This window comes from Silene latifolia, chromosome 7 (assembly GCF_048544455.1).
Source record: "Silene latifolia isolate original U9 population chromosome 7, ASM4854445v1, whole genome shotgun sequence".
Classification (NCBI taxonomy): domain Eukaryota; kingdom Viridiplantae; phylum Streptophyta; class Magnoliopsida; order Caryophyllales; family Caryophyllaceae; genus Silene; species Silene latifolia.
The window spans coordinates 116,307,123-116,327,426 of record NC_133532.1 but is presented as its reverse complement, the minus strand read 5'-3'; the positions used below and the strand labels follow the sequence as shown (position 1 = coordinate 116,327,426).

The 20,304-nt window shown below is 32.6% G+C and overlaps 1 protein-coding gene across 1 annotated transcript; it reads left to right on the top strand.

The window, feature by feature from the left end:
- Positions 1-1,062: 1,062 nt before the first annotated feature.
- LOC141591267 (uncharacterized) lies at positions 1,063-15,320 on the top strand. The gene is made up of 4 exons (XM_074411608.1): positions 1,063-1,292; positions 1,484-1,671; positions 3,640-3,742; positions 13,536-15,320. Exons 3-4 carry the CDS (start codon positions 3,723-3,725, stop codon positions 14,287-14,289), a joined length of 774 nt encoding a protein of 257 aa, XP_074267709.1. The 5' UTR covers positions 1,063-1,292; positions 1,484-1,671; positions 3,640-3,722; the 3' UTR covers positions 14,290-15,320.
- Positions 15,321-20,304: the final 4,984 nt, after the last annotated feature.

Sequence of the window (20,304 nt, the reverse complement as noted above, 5' to 3'; positions counted from 1 at the left end):
GCAGATGGTAATGTTGTATTGTTTGATGAAGTGAAAGCAATTGTTGAGTTGAGCAAGATCAGATTTTTTGCCTTGGTCGTTAAGTGGAAATTACATAAGATATAGTTTGATGTATGTATGTTCTTAGGAGCAACATTAAACCTTATGAAGCATTGAACCTCATCGCATCTCTCTGTTATTTTTGAAGTTAAAATTAAGTTCACAACTCTACATTTTGATAAGCTTTCAATCAAACTCGGGAGTGTTTTATAGTGTCTTATGTTGATATTAGTAATGTTTAGGCTGTTTTTCTAACTATTGGTTTGCTAAATGTATTTTTGCAGATTCAACTATGTTAGTTGACGAGATGAAAGATGTTAAAGACGTGTGGGCTATTAAATGTTTAGAGAACATGAAATATTAGATTAGTTTATTCACTAAGACGTGTATGTGATTATTTATACACTTAGATGTATAATTTTGAACATCGGCATTATTGTTCTGTCGTATGATATGCAAGTTTGTTGGTTGACATTCTTTTATATGTATTATTTGTTTATTTCGCTATTTGGTTTATCAAATCAATGTCGACATTGCTGCCGAAATTTTGGTAGCAAATAATTTTTTTTTAAAAAAAAAAAAATCTATCTATGGTGGCGGTTCTTTAAGTATGAAATGCCACTATTAGTTCACCTTTAATGGCAGTTCCTTACTAACAACTGACGTCATAATTACCTTTAGTGGCGGTTCTTTAACAATTATTATTGAAATACTTATGGTGGCGGTTTTCAAAAAATAACCGCCACTATAGGTGAGTTATAGTGGCGGTTCTTATATAATAACCGTCGTATTATATAAGTTTATAATGGCGGTTTTGTATAACAACCGCCACTATAGGGGAGCTATTGTGGCGGTTCAACAACTGCTTACAACCGCCGTAAAGTTTATACGACGCCGCGATAAACGACGGACCCTAAATCTTTAAAAACCGCCATAAAAGGTCATTTATAACCGCCACCGTAGGGGGTTTTCTACTAGGCGATCCCTCCCTTCTTTTCACCCCGTTTCTCCCTCCATATTTTCATTTCTCCCTCTATCAATTCTCTTATCGTTTTTCAATTCTCCCTACATTTCTCTCTCCGTCACCATATTTAATTAACCCAAAAAAAAAATAGGGAAGAAAAAAATGGCAGCAAGAACTCCTCCAAAAAAAGGCGTCCACTACACATGTCAAAAATGTTCCATTGAGGTCAAGAGCGACAGGCCGGAAGAAGGTTGTTATTGAAGAAAACCTGAAAAAGAGATTGACATTGGTAAATGATTGAGAACTGTTACCCTTAATTTAGACGATATTTGTTTTCATATTTTTTCTTTTTGGTACATTTTTTTGATTTTGGTACATTTTTTGAACGATTTGTACATGCATTAGGAGCAAAACTATGGATCTGATTGAATATTTCAATCTCTCTATTTATGTTTTGGTATTTTTGGTTTTGTGTTGTAGAAGATGTTGTTGTGAAGAAGAGAGATAAACCCTGTGTACCAAGAAAAGCGCGGCCAAAATCTGTTCTGGGCAAGAGGAAGGGTGTGGTCATTGAAGAGGAAGTCGGTGAATTCGACATTGAAAATTCTGAAAATGAGGAATTGGAGCCACCACCAAAAATGGTGTAGAAAAGGCGAAGGGAAAGGAAGGTAAAATGTCAGCCCTTTTTAACCTTTATGAAGCTGATAATTAAATTGCTTTTAATCCACGTATGTGACCCCTTTATGCTGTTGTTGTAACCACATCTTTTAATTCAGTGCTTTGAGTGAACTCATAAGGTCATTTGGTCATTGAGAAACAATTTTCAATTCAATGTCTAATGTGTACTGACGGATTGTTATTATGTTAGCAATTAAATTAAGTAGTTTGAGTGATAATAATTTGGTGAAAGACAATGCAAAAGCTAGTTGTTTACCCATTTGTCCATTATGTTACCATCCGTCCATTACTGAAATCATGGTAAAATGCAGGAGTAACTTTCTTGTACGCATCTTTGATGATTATGTGACCAATCCTTTGAATACAAATATGTTGGACGAACTCAATATGTGATGTGGTTACAAATTGGTGATATGTTAATACATAAATGGTAATTTGATGTTCGTGTAAAGTGTTTGAGATGTTTACTTTTGGGTAAAATATGTTACCATGTTTCCATTATTGAATTGAATGTGTAACAAGGATACAAATGGGTGGAATATGACAACATAATTGCAAAATTGTTGTTGGTGTTATATGTGACCACTAATAACATATTTTACTCCATTTTGAAATTGAGAACAAGTAATGTGCATAAGTTGTAAATCAATGGCAATAATGTTTACTGAGATCTTAATTATGTTACCAATGGACATGATTTAGAGGTAATTTATAATTTGGTGACAAATAATGGAAATTGCACTACATATGACAAAGATTTAGTTTATGTAATGTGTGCTTGAAATGTTCTCTTTGTGGTCAAATATGTTACCATTCCTCCAATATAGAATGGATATTGTAATTTGGTGACAAATTATGAAAATAGTACTACCTATAACAAAGTGCTTGAATGTTTACATTATTTTGCAATATGTTTCCATTCTTCCATAATTGAATTGATATTGTAATATGGTTACAAATTGTCGAAGTGTTAATAAAATATTGAAAAGATGCATTTGGTGTAATATGTGGCCATTAATAACATATTTAACTCTATTTTGAAATTGACAACAAGTAATGTGCATAAGTTTTAAATCAATGGCAATAATGTTTACTGAGATCTTAATTATGTTACCAATTGACATGATGTAGAGGTAATTTATAATTTGGTGACAAATAATGAAAATTGCACTACATATGACAAAGATTTAGTTTATGTAATATGTGCTTGAAATGTTCTCTTTGTGATCAAATTAAATATGTTACCATTCCTCCAATATAGAATGGATATTGAAATTTGGTGACAATTTATGAAAATAGTACTACCTATAACAAAGTGCTTGAATGTTTACATTATTTTGCAATTTGTTTCCATTCTTCCATAATTGAATTGATATTGTAATATGGTTACAAATTGTCGAAGTGTTAATACATTGTTGAAAAGATGCATTTGGTGTAATATGTGGCCACTAATAACATATTTAACTCCATTTTGAAATTGACAACAACTAATGTGCATAAGCTTTAAATCAATGGCGATGATGTTTACTGAGATCTTAATTATGTTACCAATTGACATGATTTAGAGGTAATTTATAATTTGGTGACAAATAGTGGAAATTGCACTACATATAACAAAGATTTAGGTTATGTAATATGTGGTTGAAATGTTTTCTTTGTGGGTAAATATGTTACCATTCCTCCAATATAGAATAGATATTGTAATATGGTGACAAATTATGGAAATAATACTACATGCATATAAAAAAGTTCTTGAATGTTTACATTATTTTGCAATTTGTTTCCATTCCTCCATTATTGAAAGCAGATTGTAATGTGGTTACAAATAGTTGAAATTAGTGCACAATTTTAAAGATTGTAATATGCTAATGTATAAAGTACTCATGTAGTATCTGTGCGCATTGTTGATGAAAAGGTGGCCATTTTTAGCTGACAAATTGTATGTTCAATGTTTACAGGAAACCCTATCGAACCAAAGCCTCTACAAAGTGTGAAGCCAAGGTTTGAAGTTGGACAGGGATCAAAGACAGTGAAAGGGAAAATGATTGTCTGCTTGAAGAGGTCAGTGGAAGAACAAATGGATGGGGAAAATGTTGGAAATCATATTCTAAATATCACATATTTTGGTTTAAAGTTTTAGTCATAAAAACTTAAAGATCTTATGCATGCAAAACTAGAAAAAGAGTAAGGAAAAATGGTTTCATACCATATGAATATTTCGGCCAAATGGGCACAAATGAAGTCTCCTACCTCACTTGTTCTTGAGCTTTCCATATGTTAGGATGATCCTCCAAAGACCTCAAGTATAGAAGTCACTCCTCTTGATTGCACCCAAGATTATCCCTTATCCCCACTAAATAATATTAGTTAGATATTAATTTAGTAGTTTACCTTAAAATTGATTACTAATACTCATATATTACACTAATAATTTTAGTAATCTTTTATGAACAATTTGAATCAAAAATCTCATGTTTTGATGAAGAAAAGGATGAATATGTGAGAGAGGATAACTTTTGCATGTGTATGAATACAAGTAAAAATTGAGAGAATAAAATTCTCTCCCCTTGATTCACAAAACCGGTGGAGAGAGGGTCTTAAGGCCAATGCATGGTCTTTTCTTTTACTTTTGTTCTTTCTAAGTAAAGTAGGTGTAAGACTACCCTACATCATAGGTAATCATAGTGTTTTATTTATCCATTAAACAAAACACTCACTCACCCATACTACCTCTAATATTTCGGTCATATGAGATAAAATGGACCTCCATATTATTTTGTCAATTTGTCACTTGTCACACTATATGTCACATGTAGTATGATACATGTTATTAATTAATTTAATGCATATTTATCACATAAATATCATTTCATGAATTAATTAAATTACATACAACAATTTGACTAATGATACTTGATCACATAAATAAAATGGGTCATATAATTATAATTTACAACATCTTGTAATTATAATTAACCATTCATTCTTATCTCTATTGTTTCTCAAACAATAAATAATTTTAGTAACAAAGCATTTTATTACTAAAATAAATCTTATTTAATCCCATTACAATAAGATAATTATTCTCTCTCACAAATTGAATTGTTCAATTTTAAGGAATTGATTAACTTATATCATCATACAATTAATCAACTTTACAGATTAGGGCATCATCCTTTAAGTGTGACCTTAAGGAATCAACTGACCACCACCGTCCCACGACAGTAACGTCAAACTCTAGCAAGCCAATCGTTACCAATTAATGTTGATCAGTTGACTATAAAATGAATCATCCCTTACGTATTCTTAAAAATGAGATTTAAACATGTGATCATCATGATCGACAATTGTGATCGCATTATTGTCGGGGACACTCCAACAATCTCCCACTTGTCCTCGACAAGTGTGCGTCACCAATTCTCTTGTCCTATTACTATCTCCCACTCAATGCAAGGTGTCTTTCGGGTCGTACTTGCAAGTGATCATATCGAGAGTGGTTTCCTCGATCTGGAGAATAACTGATTGACCGGAATTTATCTACCATAGATACCTTCCGAGCGTGGCCACGCATTTCCAGTTCATTACTCCTCGAGTGGCCCTGAGATATTATTTTGACCCTGACAAGGGGGTGGACAATTCTTATCGCACTATTCCCTTCGTCTAGCCACAGCCATCATAACCCAAAATATGCCCATTTGACCTCATTTACGAAGGTCGTAGTAACATAAATCAAAGTTAATCTGAAACCGTGCCACCTTAGGCGAACAGTCTTTAGTCAAAAGAATCGACTCATTTGAATACTATAGTAGCTCTCCCCACGACCAGGCTTTATAAATTTTCCAGAACTCTATAAGCGGTCACTGCCCAACAGAGTGTTCCCAACAGTCTGCCTATGTGATCGACTAGTCATCTCACATGACTCTATGGCACTTGAACTTGCCATCAATCGCATCACACTCTAGTCACTTCGAGATGTCACCTCATACAAGTGACTATGGGCAAATACCATGTTAATCCGGGTTCACTTTAACGGGGTTCAACATTGTCATACAACCCGTTTGGATGTAACAAAGTACAAGAAAAGAGTTTTTAAAGTAAAAACTCGAACGACAAATGCGATTATCACATATGAATAGTCAATGCCTGATTGCTATTTCATATTCTATAATCTAATTTGATCTTGTATGTAGTTGTTCATTTCAATTCAATTGAAATGACATGACTCATCATGTTTAGCCTATGATTAGGCCTTGCTAAGTAGGTTTTAGCAACTCCCTGCTCAACCTTGCTACATACTTGTTTTCCTTTCGTAATGTATACATTTGCATTACAAAATTTTCTGAGTACGTGTCTAGATCCGATCTAGACATAGGCTTTCTAGCTTTAGAATAGCTCCCACTGTTTTCACAGTGTGCGGGATCCATCCTCTTGCACATCTCATGATTGCAAGTGTACTCAATTTCCGTTGTAAATATTTCTCATTGTTCTTTAATGCCTAGAACGATTCTAGAAAATCTATTTCTTAAATAACATAGCAACAATGGTATCTTAACCATCCTAATGTGTTTTGATTTTGGTTTTGTCGGAAACCATGCTCAATCTCAATTGTCAATTGTCATTTGTGTAACACCCTTACACAAAATTGCATCAAAAACATTTTGTTTTACATCCTTAATGCTTCTGCAAGCACTTAAGGGTAATCTTTATGGCTTACTTGGTAACTATTACTTAAATTCGATTTGAAACAATTCATCATACTCAAAGTATATGAAGTGTTATACATCATTACTCATTTAATGATCCGACAGCGGAAGCAAATGGAATCAATCAAATATGTTCAACTTGATTGAACTAGTCATGAATCTTATCAACATAAGACTTCTTATTTGACGCTAATATCATGTGGATTTATCTCCATAAATCTGGATATTAAAGATGTATTATATTTCTCCAAGTCTTAAATCATTCGCAATGATCAATGTGTCATCCACATATAAGACTACTACAAAATTTCCGTAACTCCCACTAAACTTCATGTATAAACACAACTTCTCAACTTATCGGGGAAATTTTTATACCATGATCAAATCATTGATTCCAACTCATTTATGTCCTACTCAAGACCATCTCTTAAGTTGCACATTATTTTAGGATTGCAAAAACTCATAACATGTATCGAATACATTTCTTCTTTGAAGAAGTGGGTTTTTGGATTCACTTGCTATATATCTCATCATAATGAAATACAATCCTTAGACTTAAGCTTCTCAACTCGTGCAAAACCCTTTGCTACCAATCAAGCTTTGAAATCTCGCTCTTTATTAATGCAAAACCCTTTGTCACTAATCAAGCCTTTTATTTCGGTTTTTCATGGCTCTAAGCCTTGTATTGAGTTGTGACTTAAACATTCTCATGTAAGTCATATGTTCATTACTTTCCAGAAGTAATTAACTTGAATCAAACAATTTCTTTGTAACTTGTAAGCTCTTTACTTTCTTAAAAGTAACATGAATTCATCATCTTCAACAAGTGATTAATTTAACCTCCTAGGTTTTGAAGAAACAACGTCTTACACAAGAGCTACAAAACGTCTCATGTAGCCAAGAAAGACCAGTTTCTTGCGACATACAATTCTTTGTGGCTCTTGAATAATTTCTCCCACTCTATCTTCTAGAAATAAACTTGTATTCTAGAAAGACAGCTTCACGAGCCGCAAATCCGTTGTACTCGTGATTATAGTAAGGAAAAATGAGCATTTGTTTCTTTTGAAAAACTTACAAACATGGTACTCTACCATTTCATATCTCATATGAATCGTTTAAATTTAGTGGAAAAACAACTTAGACAAAATGATAAAATCCCCAAAATTAGATCAAGTAACTCAAGGTAACTTGATTAAGGTCCAAACCATATCGAATAGCGTTTGTTCTTCATCCAACCACACATTATCCCATAATGCGTGCTAAGAGAGATTAATTTATGATACTATATCACATTTCCTTTGGCTTATATCAAAGTCTTCACTTTGATAATCCCATCACGACTAAATCGTGATTCCTTGAACTCTTTGAACTTATTCAAAGATTTCTCTATTTACCTTATTAAGTGAACACATTAGCGTCAACTTAAATCGTTGGTAAAAGAAAATGATCAACCTATTTTGGATCAATGATTTACAACCTTGATCTCCTTTTCAACCAAAAGGCACGAGTCATCTTGCTTTGAATACAAGATACGCATATACCATAAGATCTAATGGTTTCAAGAGTACTCGATAACTCTTTGCGTTTATCATTCCAGAATCTAAGGTTCAATCTTGGGTTACCAATTTGAGTCTTGCATCATTTACATGATGTATCATTCTAGTTTGGTTTAGAATATAATCACTTTGATAATGGGCTAGCCATACATCAAATCATGGTGTATAGGGTCACAAAAGTGAAACCTCTTTTGTATCTTAACAAGTTTATATTCTTATTTGGAGTTTATGCACTTAATAGTCACAATTAAGTACAACTTTAAACTCAAAAACTATATTGAGTACACAATGACTCTATCTCTCAACATCATTGTTGCTAGTCGTCATATTCTAATCATCCTATGTATTAAATACAATGATGAAAACCACCACCGGATTCTAATATTGACGAAGTAGTACTAGCAAAATTTATGTCAATCAAATAAACATTTAAAGAAGAAGGTCCCATTAGATGTCCCACAACTAACTTGTTGATTCTTCAATAATTTGGGGTAGTTCCTTTCTAGCGTCCAACAATTAAGACAATGAAAACTTTTTCGGTCGGGATTGATAACTTTAGTATCGTTATTCTCAATAACTTTACTTTTAACATTACTTTGTATCAATTCCATTCTAATTTTACTTATTTGAACTTCGTCCTTTTCTTAACGGTTTAAGAGAATGCTCCCACTCATTTCAATGAGTCTTTGCTTAGAGAAGCAAAATTGAATTTCATGAAGACTACTCTTCAATTCATTTGTTTAGTCTTAAAACTTTCATTGAAGTGGTTGCGGTATTTTGAACAATTTTGATTTCATACAAATCTAGTTACCAAAATGATGTAACGTTTCAAAGTGCTTAACTCAATTAGGCATATGAGAAACAATTCATTGTAAGTAGATATGTTAGTCAAGAATAAAAAACCCTTTTGATTACGAATAACTTTTATCTATACTCTTCACAAGAGATCCTTCCAACGGATAACACGAGGTTTTAGAAGAAAATTCATATTTGTCTTTAGTTACGATGTTTTAATGGAGATTTGAATTAAAATCGAAATGATATCGTATATAAATTGAGGTAAAGAAATAGAACAATATGTTAACGGAATAGTGGAAAACTTAACATTCATCGTTTTATTAATACTTGTAAACAACAAGTACAACATTTATATAGTGACCTCTACCTAACTATGATAAATGATCCAAGATCCAAATTCATATTAACTTGGGCACGGGGTAGCCGATTCATCCCTCATTAATATAACTCGGTGGATTAACTCTTTAATCGATTCTACTTTTAGAACTCTCGGTCGATAAAATTACTCTAATATTTATCTATAGCCCGGAACACATGCGACTACGGTCACGAATACTTCCGTTGAGCTCAATCCAAATTTCAAATAAATGTGTCCATGATCCAAATTCACATTAACTTGGGCACGGGGTAGCCGATTCATCCCTTATCAATATGAATTCGGTGGATAGACATTTATCACCCACTTCCCCTACGTAACAAGGTTTGTACCTCGGTGTGGCCGAGCGCACTCCTTTACGAAATAGGTTTTCATGGTTTCTACTTTTTGGTAAGGCTAAGTCTCAATTGTTTATTTTAGCGAGAGGTCATGTCAATTTATTATCTATCACGTTTTAAGTGAACTAAAGCGGTGAACTACGATAATTGTAATTGACACGGTCGATAAACTCGATTTGAAATGCATGTTAAGTTATGGCGATTTAGCGATGCATGCAACATATAAATAATGCAAAGCATAAAAATAAAATCCTAGTATGACCTTCCTAAAATAGTAAATCTAATAAACTATTACAAATTCGGAAACCAACTCCTTTGATCCCTTGAACTTCGGTCTTGGCACGCATTACAAGTAGGGATGGCAATTATGGCCCAAACCGAACCGAACTCGAATCGAATCGAAGGAAAAAATTCGATCCAAACCCACCCTTTAAAAACCCATCCCCGATTCACTACTTAAAAACCCATATCCATATCCACTATTAAAAACCCGAACCAAATCCAAACCTGATCCATTCATACCCGAACCCGATCCAATCGGATATTTTTGAAAATTTAGGCTTTTTAACCTTGAAATTTCAATTTTCTTATAAAATTAATTTTGTATGTAGTCAAATCAAGTTTCGAATTGAGTTTTGGATTATATGGTGGATCGGGTATGGATTTGGAGCGGGTATGGATTTGAAAAAAGTATAATGGATCGGGTATGGATTTTAAAATTTTGGATATGGATCTGTGATCCAATAACTAAGTGGATCGGGTTTGGATCTTTCAAAACCCGATCCAATTCGACCCATTGTCATCCCTAATTACAAGGCAACACTTTCTTTAATGGATCGCCTTCTCGAGTGCGCACCGTCTTCAAGGTACTCCGGAATAAACAAATTACAAAATGAATTACATAATATTCTATTATACATTTGTAATAAAAATAAAAAGAAATCTATTAAATTACAAAATGGTGATACGAGATCACAATAATTACAACCGAATCGATATTCCCATACATTTCGGGTAGTATCAATTAAAACTAAGGTCATACTAAGTAAAATTACATAATTCAAAAATTACATAAAATTAAAATATGACAATCATAAATAAAATGCAGCATTATAATATGTATGAACATCAGGGGTGTTCATTGGTCCGGGATCGGACCGGACCGGACCAAACTCTCTGGATCGAAGACCAAATAAGGGTTAAGAGGTGGACCGAGGACCGAACCATATTAATATTGGTCCGGTCCGTCTGGACCACAAAAACACGTGGACCGGACCGGACCGGACCAAATGGACCAAAGTGGAGCAAATATTATTGTCATTGACATGTTTTACCATATAAAACTAGAACTCGAGAAGTTCGTAATGATCAAACTAAACAACATTATTTTATTACGAGATTTAACTACATAATTACACATCTTATAATACGTGTAAACAAAGTAGAAAATAAAATCAATAATATTACAAATTTAAAAATTCTTTTATTACATAACTTCGGTCCATGGTCTGGTCCGCGGTCCATTCGGGTTGGTCCAGGACCGGACCGAAGACCAAAGTAGAGTAAATCGGTGGACCGTGGACCGGACCAAACAAAATTCGGTCCGGTCTGGTCCGGACCAAATGGTCCGGTCCGGTCTGGTCTTTGGTCCGGACCACTGAGTGAACAGCCCTATGAACATGCCCAATTTTATGCTAAATCGCCTTTAAAGAACCAATATCGTATATTAATCGGTTTTTACGAATTTGCGTGATTTAACCTTTTAAAAATCACAATAATTACATAAATTCATATTTAAGTACAAGTTAATTACCCTAACCATATTAGGACTCAAAATTAGTCTCCACTAACATTTGACAATAATTAACCTAGATTTCTTAATATTGTTCATAAATGGACCTAAAATACAAAATTTTGCCATAAAATTCAAATTAAATCATAAAAATTTCAAATAATTTCAAAATTTGAAATTTAAACTCATGAACATTCTGGAAAAATACCATGACACTCATAATGTTCAAAACTTAGGTTAAAAATTTCGAAAATTTATCGAGAAAAACAATGTTGCGGTTTATCGGATTTAACAATTATGATCCTAAAAATATGAGAAAAATTATATTCATCAACTTTTCACTTTTAGATCTGAAATATATGATAAAATGCAACATGTGACTTTTTTACTTAGTCATGAAGTATGTTTTAGCATTTTTACTAATTAAAGTCACTATTTATGTGATGTTTTATCAAAAATTCATAAATCATGCATAAAGACTCCATTATAGCCAAATATTTTACACACATCTTGTAAAATTTCATGTGACAACATACCAAATTTCTATGACCATATTCGAAATATAACTCATATTAACTTATTTTTCCATTTAAATACGATTTTAAATTGAAAAATCCATAATTCGAGCATAACAACTCATTTTATTCTGAAAATTTACAGGTCATCATTAGATAATATATGTGAAAACATATCCAAAAACGAATGAAAAAATCGAAGTTTAGCTATTTTTAGTCTAAAAATGACATTTTTATCATAAAAATCACATTTTAATGCCATTATTATATACAATGAACAATAAAATCCATAAATAAACCAAAATGTCCTAAAAATCATTTAGGACCAGAAACTTTTAACATGCAAAATTATTTCATAATTTATCTTCATAAATCCTAAATAACAAGTTTTATATATTAATTAAATTAACTCGGAAAAACTAACCCGATTTTTGTATGCAACAACCATAATGCTCTGATACCACTCGTTGGAAATAATATTCTAAATATCACATATTTTGGTTTAAAGTTTTAGTCATAAAAACTTAAAGATCTTATGCATGCAAAACTAGAAAAAGAGTAAGGAAAAATGGTTTCATACCATATGAATATTTCGGCCAAATGGGCACAAATGAAGTCTCCTACCTCACTTACTTCTTGAGCTTTCTATATATTAGGATGATCCTCCAAAGACCTCAAGTATAGAAGCCACTCCTCTTGATTGCACCCAAGATTATCCCTTATCCCCACTAAATAATATTAGCTAGATATTAGTTTAGTAGTTTACCTTAAAATTGATTACTAATACTCATATATTACACTAATAATTTTAGTAATATTTTATGAACAATTTGAATCAAAAATCTCATGTTTTGATGAAGAAAAGGTTGAATATGTGAGAGAGGATAACTTTTGCATGGGTATGAATACAAGTAAAAATTGAGAGAATAAAATTCTCTCCCCTTTATTCACAAAACCGGTGGAGGGAGGGTCTTAAGGCCAATGCATGGTATTTTCTTTTACTTTTGTTCTTATTAAGTAAAGTAGGTGTAAGACTACCCTACATCATAGGTAATCATAGTGTTTTATTTATCCATTAAACAAAACACCCACTCACCCATACTACCTCCAATATTTCGGTCATATGAGATCAAATAGACCTCCATATTATTTTGTCAATTTGTCACTTGTTACACTATATGTCACATGTAGTATGATACATGTTATTAATTAATTTAATGCATATTTATCACATAAATATCATTTCATGAATTAATTAAATTACATACAACAATTTGACTAGTGATACTTGATCACATAAATAAAATGGGTCATATAATTATAATTCACAATATCTTGTAAGTATAATTAACCATTCATTCTTATCTCTATTGTTTCTCAAACAATAAACAATTTTAGTAACAAAGCATTTTATTACTAAAATAAATCTTATTTAATCCCATTACAATAAGATAATTATTCTCTCTCACAAATTGAATTGTTCAATTTTAAGGAATTGATTAACTTGTATCGTCATACAATTAATCAACTTTACAGATTAGAGCATCATCCTTTAAGTGTGACCTTAAGGGATCAACTGACCACCATCGTCCCACGACAGTAACGTCAAACTCTAGCAAGCCAATCGTTACCGATTAATGTTGATCAGTTGACTATAAAATGAATCATCCCTTACGTATTCTTAAAAATAAGATTTAAACATGTGGTCATCATGATCGACAATTGTGATCGCATTATTGTCGGGGACACTCCAACAGAAAATGCTGATGTGAACAGGGTGGTAGCGAAGGAGAAGGAAGTAGAAGGTCACGGTAACCCGAGATCGTTGTGTGAGCTAATTGAGATGTTGACACCAGCTCAGAAAAAAAGCGTAAAAGATATAGGGTTTGGGGGCCTTCTGGAGTTGAAAGCAACTGCTTTCTATCATCTCATGGCGGACTGGTTGATGGAATGTTATGATGACGTTTCTCAAATGTTTATGTTCAGTGAGAAGACGAACTTTGTCATCACAAAGCATGATGTGTATGACGTATTCATGCTGCCATGTACAGAGAAGGCCGTCCAGTTGACATCTCCGAAGAAAAAGGACAACCCGGATCGAGGGTTAGTAATGTCATGGAAGGCGAGATATAATGTGGCTCCAGCTCTTGAGATTTCACTAGAAAAGGTGAAGACGGAAATGATGGGCTTGGTAGATGGTGGCAATATGTTTAAGAAGTTATTTGTGATGTTCTCGATGGGGTCCTTCTTAGCGCCCACAGTGCACAAACGTGTTGACCTGAGACTGCTCCGAGCGGTGGAAAATGTCAATGACATAGTGAAGCAAGATTGGTGTTCCTATGTTATCTTTAAGTTGAGCGAGGCCGTGAAATCATACAAGAATAATGACACCACAAATGTCGGTGGCTGCCTACTATTTTTACAGTTGGTTTACTTCCACCGCTTGAGCTGGAGAGGGAATCCCGCACCTCGTGAACTGCCCTTACAGTGGGAATGGCGGCCACTTTGGTATAGGCGAATGGCAGAATGAGTTATACCCCATATCACGGAATCAGCCGAACGTCTTGTACCGCCAGCCTGTGGAGGGCCTTAACGCGTTACAGGAGGATGTGCCAAGGACCATAACCCTCGCTCTCCCCGCTGGACTGCTCAATGATGAGGAACTTCAGCAGAAGTATCCAGATGTAAGTATCTTTGTTGTTTTGTCATAATGTGTGTCAATAAGTACCCATTTAATTTCCTTATTCTATCCTAATTATCCTATGTTCAACTCTGCTTGGTGCGTAAACTTAAATGGATGACCTCAAAACGCAACCCGGAGCTGGTTTCGCGACTCCATAATGATATGACCAAGGAGTTGGAAACATTCTTCTCTGTCGATGTCATTGCTGGTGAGGTGCTTCAGTCCGAGGAGGTAGAAGATGGCAAGGAGCCGACCCAACAACATTCTCAGTTTTCATGGACCCAAGCTTTGGAGAACAATGAAAGCTTCCTCGCTGATTTTCATAAGATGGGACAACTGGTGGACAATGCCGTGGTAGTTGCTCTTATTGAGCCCCTCTCATTTGATCTAGGGTTGGATGGCATAGGTTTTCAAGAGGGGGAGGTAAGGGATGAAGCAGTGGAAAACCCCCATGCCCGCGGCTGGTAACCACGCAGTTGCTGAGGAGCCGCCTATAGCTGAGACTGAGAAAGTGGTGACTGCAACGTAAAGGAGGGGGGTCAACCAAGTAGGGAGAAAACGTGGTGGTAAGGTGTAAGTGAAGGTAGTTTGTGATGACAACATTTTGTTAATATCGCCTACAATGTTATTAGTCGGGGATGGCATTTGATTGTAGGTAGTTGTTATTATCAGTTAAAAACAAGGCTCTCATATTTTGAAACATGTTTGAAACATGTTTAGTATGTTGTAATTGACATGAATGACGCTTCATTTTGTTGTCATGTCATGGAAGGCAGCTGTAACCTACACTAGTTGGTTGTGGTTAACTTGTGAATATATTAAGTATGGTTTGCTTGTTGTTCACCTGCCAATGTAGATAATGTTGCCTTATAAACTTGCATTGTTAGCAATTTATCGTTTGGTATTTTATTGGTCTATCTGGTGTTAATTAGTCTAAAAGTGATGACATTTGGTTTCAAGCCAAATATGTCCCCATAATAGTTTAAGCTGTTCAAAAAGAGGCATATAATGTTGCCAATTCTGTAGTAAGTTGTATAAAGGATAATATGGTTACAAATTGGTCAACTGACGCAACATAAAACAAAATATATTGTAGGTGTAATATGTGACCATTAACAATTTATGTGAGATAATTTTGATTTTGAGAAATGATAATGGTGAAATATAAGCATATAAAGTTGCCATTATGAAATATGTTGGATAAAATAATAATATGGTTACAGATAAATCAAATGACACAACATAAAAAGAATTATTTTGTTGGTGTAATATGTGACCATTAGGAGCTTATCTGAGCTTCTTTTGAAGTAAGTTGTATAAATGATAATATGGTTACAAAAAGTTACAAATGACACGACATAAATAAAAATATCATGTTGGTGTATTATGTGACCTGTAAGGACTTTTGTGAGACTATTTTTTATTCATTAAATTATAATGTTCACAAAGGACCATATAATGTTGCCATTTATATAATAAATTTGATGAATGATGCTTTGGTTACAAATAGTTGAAATGACACAACATAAAAAAAATATCATGTAGGTGTAATATGTCTCCATTAGGGACTTATATGAGACTATTTGTCAAGTTGTGAATTTGTCAAGATTCGTGCAAGTTATATTGGACTGATAAACACCAAGTACACATTTTGGACTGATAAACACCAAGTACATATTTTCAGATTATTTGCACTGAGTTATCTGAAAGATGTCAACACATTATATTACAATGTCACCAACTTCACATATGTGATTACAATAATATTAGATGGTCAGAATAATGTGGTGACACGATGCAAGTGCAAAGCTAATGTTAGGGTCCAACTGAATAAGGAAAAAGGAGTATGGGAAGTGTTGAGCCATTTTTTTTGCATACCATATAAAAACTACATGCATATTAACCATATGAAAACCGTTTGAAAATTACATGCATATTAACCATATGAAAACCATGTAACTCACCATCATTGCTAACCACAATAGAGTCCCCTAGAACGACATCGTCAACTTCATCCTCAGCGGTGACAATCACGCCTAGATCATTGGCTTCCATGTGTGACTTTTTTTTTTGGATAAATAAAAGTTATGGAGTACGAAACAAGAAGTGGAACGTTGACACGAAGATCGTCACATTTTATTTGGTAATAAATAAAATGAGGGATTGAGTCTTATAATTGTAGATGAAAATTGATTTTTTGATCTATGTGATGAAAATGGAGAATTTGATTGTTGTAGAGGAAGAAGTGCAGTAGGAGTGCAGTAGGTTTAGGTTAGAAAGAGTAAAATAATAATCGTACACCTCAAATCATCATATCTTACACAAATCACCTTTTGGAAGGCTCATTAATGACTTGTCCCACAAATTGCAATTTTCGGACGGGTTGTTTTATGTAATATGGGTGGGTTTGACCCGTCTTATTATTTCAGACGGATCGGCCGGTCTGAAATCAGAATTTGTGCTCTTACTATAGTTACTAGTATAGATCCCGCGTAATAAATGTGCGGTATTTATAGAATTTTTACTTTTTAGTTTATTACCTATTCATTCCAAATTTATACCTTAATATTTTCATATTTCATCTCATTATATTTTAATATGAGAAAAAAAAAACTTCAAAACTATAAAAATAAATGAGCATGTCATGAAATCTTTTTTTATCACAAAGTTAATGATTACATTTTATAAATTTTCTTAAATTATCTTAATGAATTTTTTTCACGAAATTAATAATAATAGTTTATTTTATTGTTTTATGGAGTACAATCTATATCTATATCTATCTGTATATAAAAGAGGCTTTTTTCGAGCGATATTAGAGCATCCACATCATCTTTTTTAATTTTAGGAAAGTATATTATAAGATCTTCTAAGATTATGACAAAGATACTATGTAATATTTTTAATATCAAAGCTATATTTTACATAAAAGAATTGTTTGATTATCAATCTAACCAAAAAGTATAATGCAAAATATTTCGAAACTTAGATATTTGGATTCGTAGTGATAAATGTTTTCACCTGAGTATAATTTCGTATTATTTACTACTTTCTCCCTTCCATTGAATTGTTTACATTTACTTTTACACAAATATTAAGAAAACAGGATATCTCTACTTTCCATATGTTTACTTACACAACTACTCTCATGTAAGCCCTTTGTATCGTGGCATCCACCCACCGAAATATGTAAAAGTAGACAAGGATATGTGGGTCATTTATTTGATAACAAAATATCCATATATAGAAATTAGACAGTCAAGCGAAACAGTGTAAAATAGAAAATGTAAACAATTCAATGGTATAAAAAAAATATTATTATTTTTCTCATATTTTAATTATGATAAAAGATGGCGTACTTCTTAATATGTTATTTGTCCCATACTGAAAAATTATGTAGGTATGGTGAATATATTACATATAAATAGTAGAATTGTTACACATTGGAAAATTACCATTAGGTGGGTGATCATATGATTATAAATAGGAGTCATCTTTGAAACTTAGGTATCAAGCAAAAATATTTTGAGTCTTTTAAATATTTTCTTAGAGGGTTATTAAGTGTTTGTATTATTAAAAATTATTTAATTAATTAATTTAGAAAAATATCCTAAATAATATTTTTGATATAAAAAGTATAGTGGAAAATATTTTAACTATTATTATAATTAGAATATAATATATATTTTCTATATTATATTAAATATTTATAAAAATTACGAAAATAATATAATTATATTGGTGGTACAAATATGTTATCATTAGAGTAAAAATTTTATATTATTTGCACATATTTTAATTATTATAAAACAAATAGAGAAAAAAATGTACGAATATTAATAGATCATAAGGTGAATTGTCCTACATCAGAAGATTATCGTAAGGTGGGTGATTCCATGATTATAAATAATAGTCATCATTGGAACTTAGTATCAACACAAAATCTTTTAAGTCTCTCAAGTATTGTCATGATACAAACAATAACATACAAATATTAGGCACGTAAATATTTATAGAAGCGATTATATATTAGTGATATTATAATATGTTTATTTTAAAAAAATTATGAAAATAATATAATTAGATTTGTGGTAAATTTTTTTTGCTATCATTAGAGTATAGATTTCATATAATTTACACATATTAAAAATTGTGTACTTCTTAGTTCACACATTGAAAAATAATGTAGATGTGATGAATATACTATATATAAATAGTTCAATTGACACAAATCAAAAGATTATCATAAGATGGTAGTGATCCAATGATTATAAATAAGAAGATAATTAAACTTAGGTATTAATTTAAAAAATTTTGAGTCTCTCAAGTATTGTCTTAGCGAGCTATTATAAGAGTTTGTATTAACGGCACCAGTTACAACAATAACATACAAATTAAGCTTTACAACCTTCATTAATAAAGTGTTTTATATTTTATTATATTTAAAAAAGATATTTTAACATAATTTATTTTCGCAGTACGTTTTTACTCATTACAGTACTTTTTGCCCATTATTTTTCATTTGCATACCCCTTAACAAAAAAAAACTCACTCCAATTCTCTCTATTGCTAACATTATCTCATGTCAGAATAAACAAATTTGTTCAATTATAAATGATATAATTTAAACGTAAAACATATAATTAGTATGTTAATGGCTTAATTATGAATTAAATTGTTGTTTTTCTTTCAATTTTTCAATTTTTTTTTGAATTTAGGGTTTGTGTTTATGAATCAACACAACTTTTGTTCAATAGCCATTGGTTGTTTAATGGTTGTCCAATGACGACGGTGGCAAAGGACGGCAGACGAAGGCCGATGCAGGCGAAGGCGGCGTTGTGGGTGGTGTCTTCGTCATGGCTGCCGGCAGAGGGCGGTCAGGTGAGGGATCGAGGGAGTACAATGGGTGAGAGTTGTGACTTGTATGCAAGCCTGCAGGATTGTCTGACGGAGGGGAGACAGACGGTGGTTGTCGACCGACCGACCGACCATAGAGTGGGGTTATTTCTTTCAATAGTCTATGTTGATCAGAAGATTAGTCTCACCTAAGTACACAATTGAATATGTTGCTTCTTTCAATAGTCTATGTTGATCAATCTATGTTAATGGTGATACCGTTGTCATAGATTTTTTTATTATTGAATTAATTTTATTATCCAATTATTATATGTTATTTTTATCCTGTCATACCTCACACATACACAAATATTATTCCAACGTAGATAAATCAAATCTTAAATCGACTAGTACTCAACCTTCACTTCCCTGAGATCGACCCGTAAGTGCTACAACAGACACCGTTCACTTGCGGTAATTTATAAACTGAACACACATGAGACGGTCGTTACAAGAGAATTTGTGAAAATCGTATCTTTTTCAAAACTCGTCAATACCGTAAAACGGGAATGAGTTTTATAGTTAACTTAGCTTATCTTTTCTGAACTTAATTTTGCCGAACTTAACTTATTTTTGCAGAACTTTTCTGAACTTATTTTTGCTGAACTTAATTTAACTTATTTTTGCTGAACTTAACTTATTTTTGCTTAAATTTTCTGAACGTATTTTTGCTAAACTTAACTTAATTTATTTTTGCTGAACTTAACTTATTTTTGCTAAACTTAACTTAAATTAAGTAAAGAAAAGTCGAAAAGAACAGGGTCTTAATTGATTACCAAAGAAACTAATAAAGACAATCAATAAGATCATGGTACAAAGTAATGTATAGAGTCCAAAGGTTTACCATAAAATTTTAAAAATGTAAGGGTACAATATAGAAAACCGAAAAATTCAGAGGTGTAACATATAATTTTTTTTTCTAAAGTTTGTGCGCTTAAGTGCAAAATCGGTTTTACCTGAAACTTG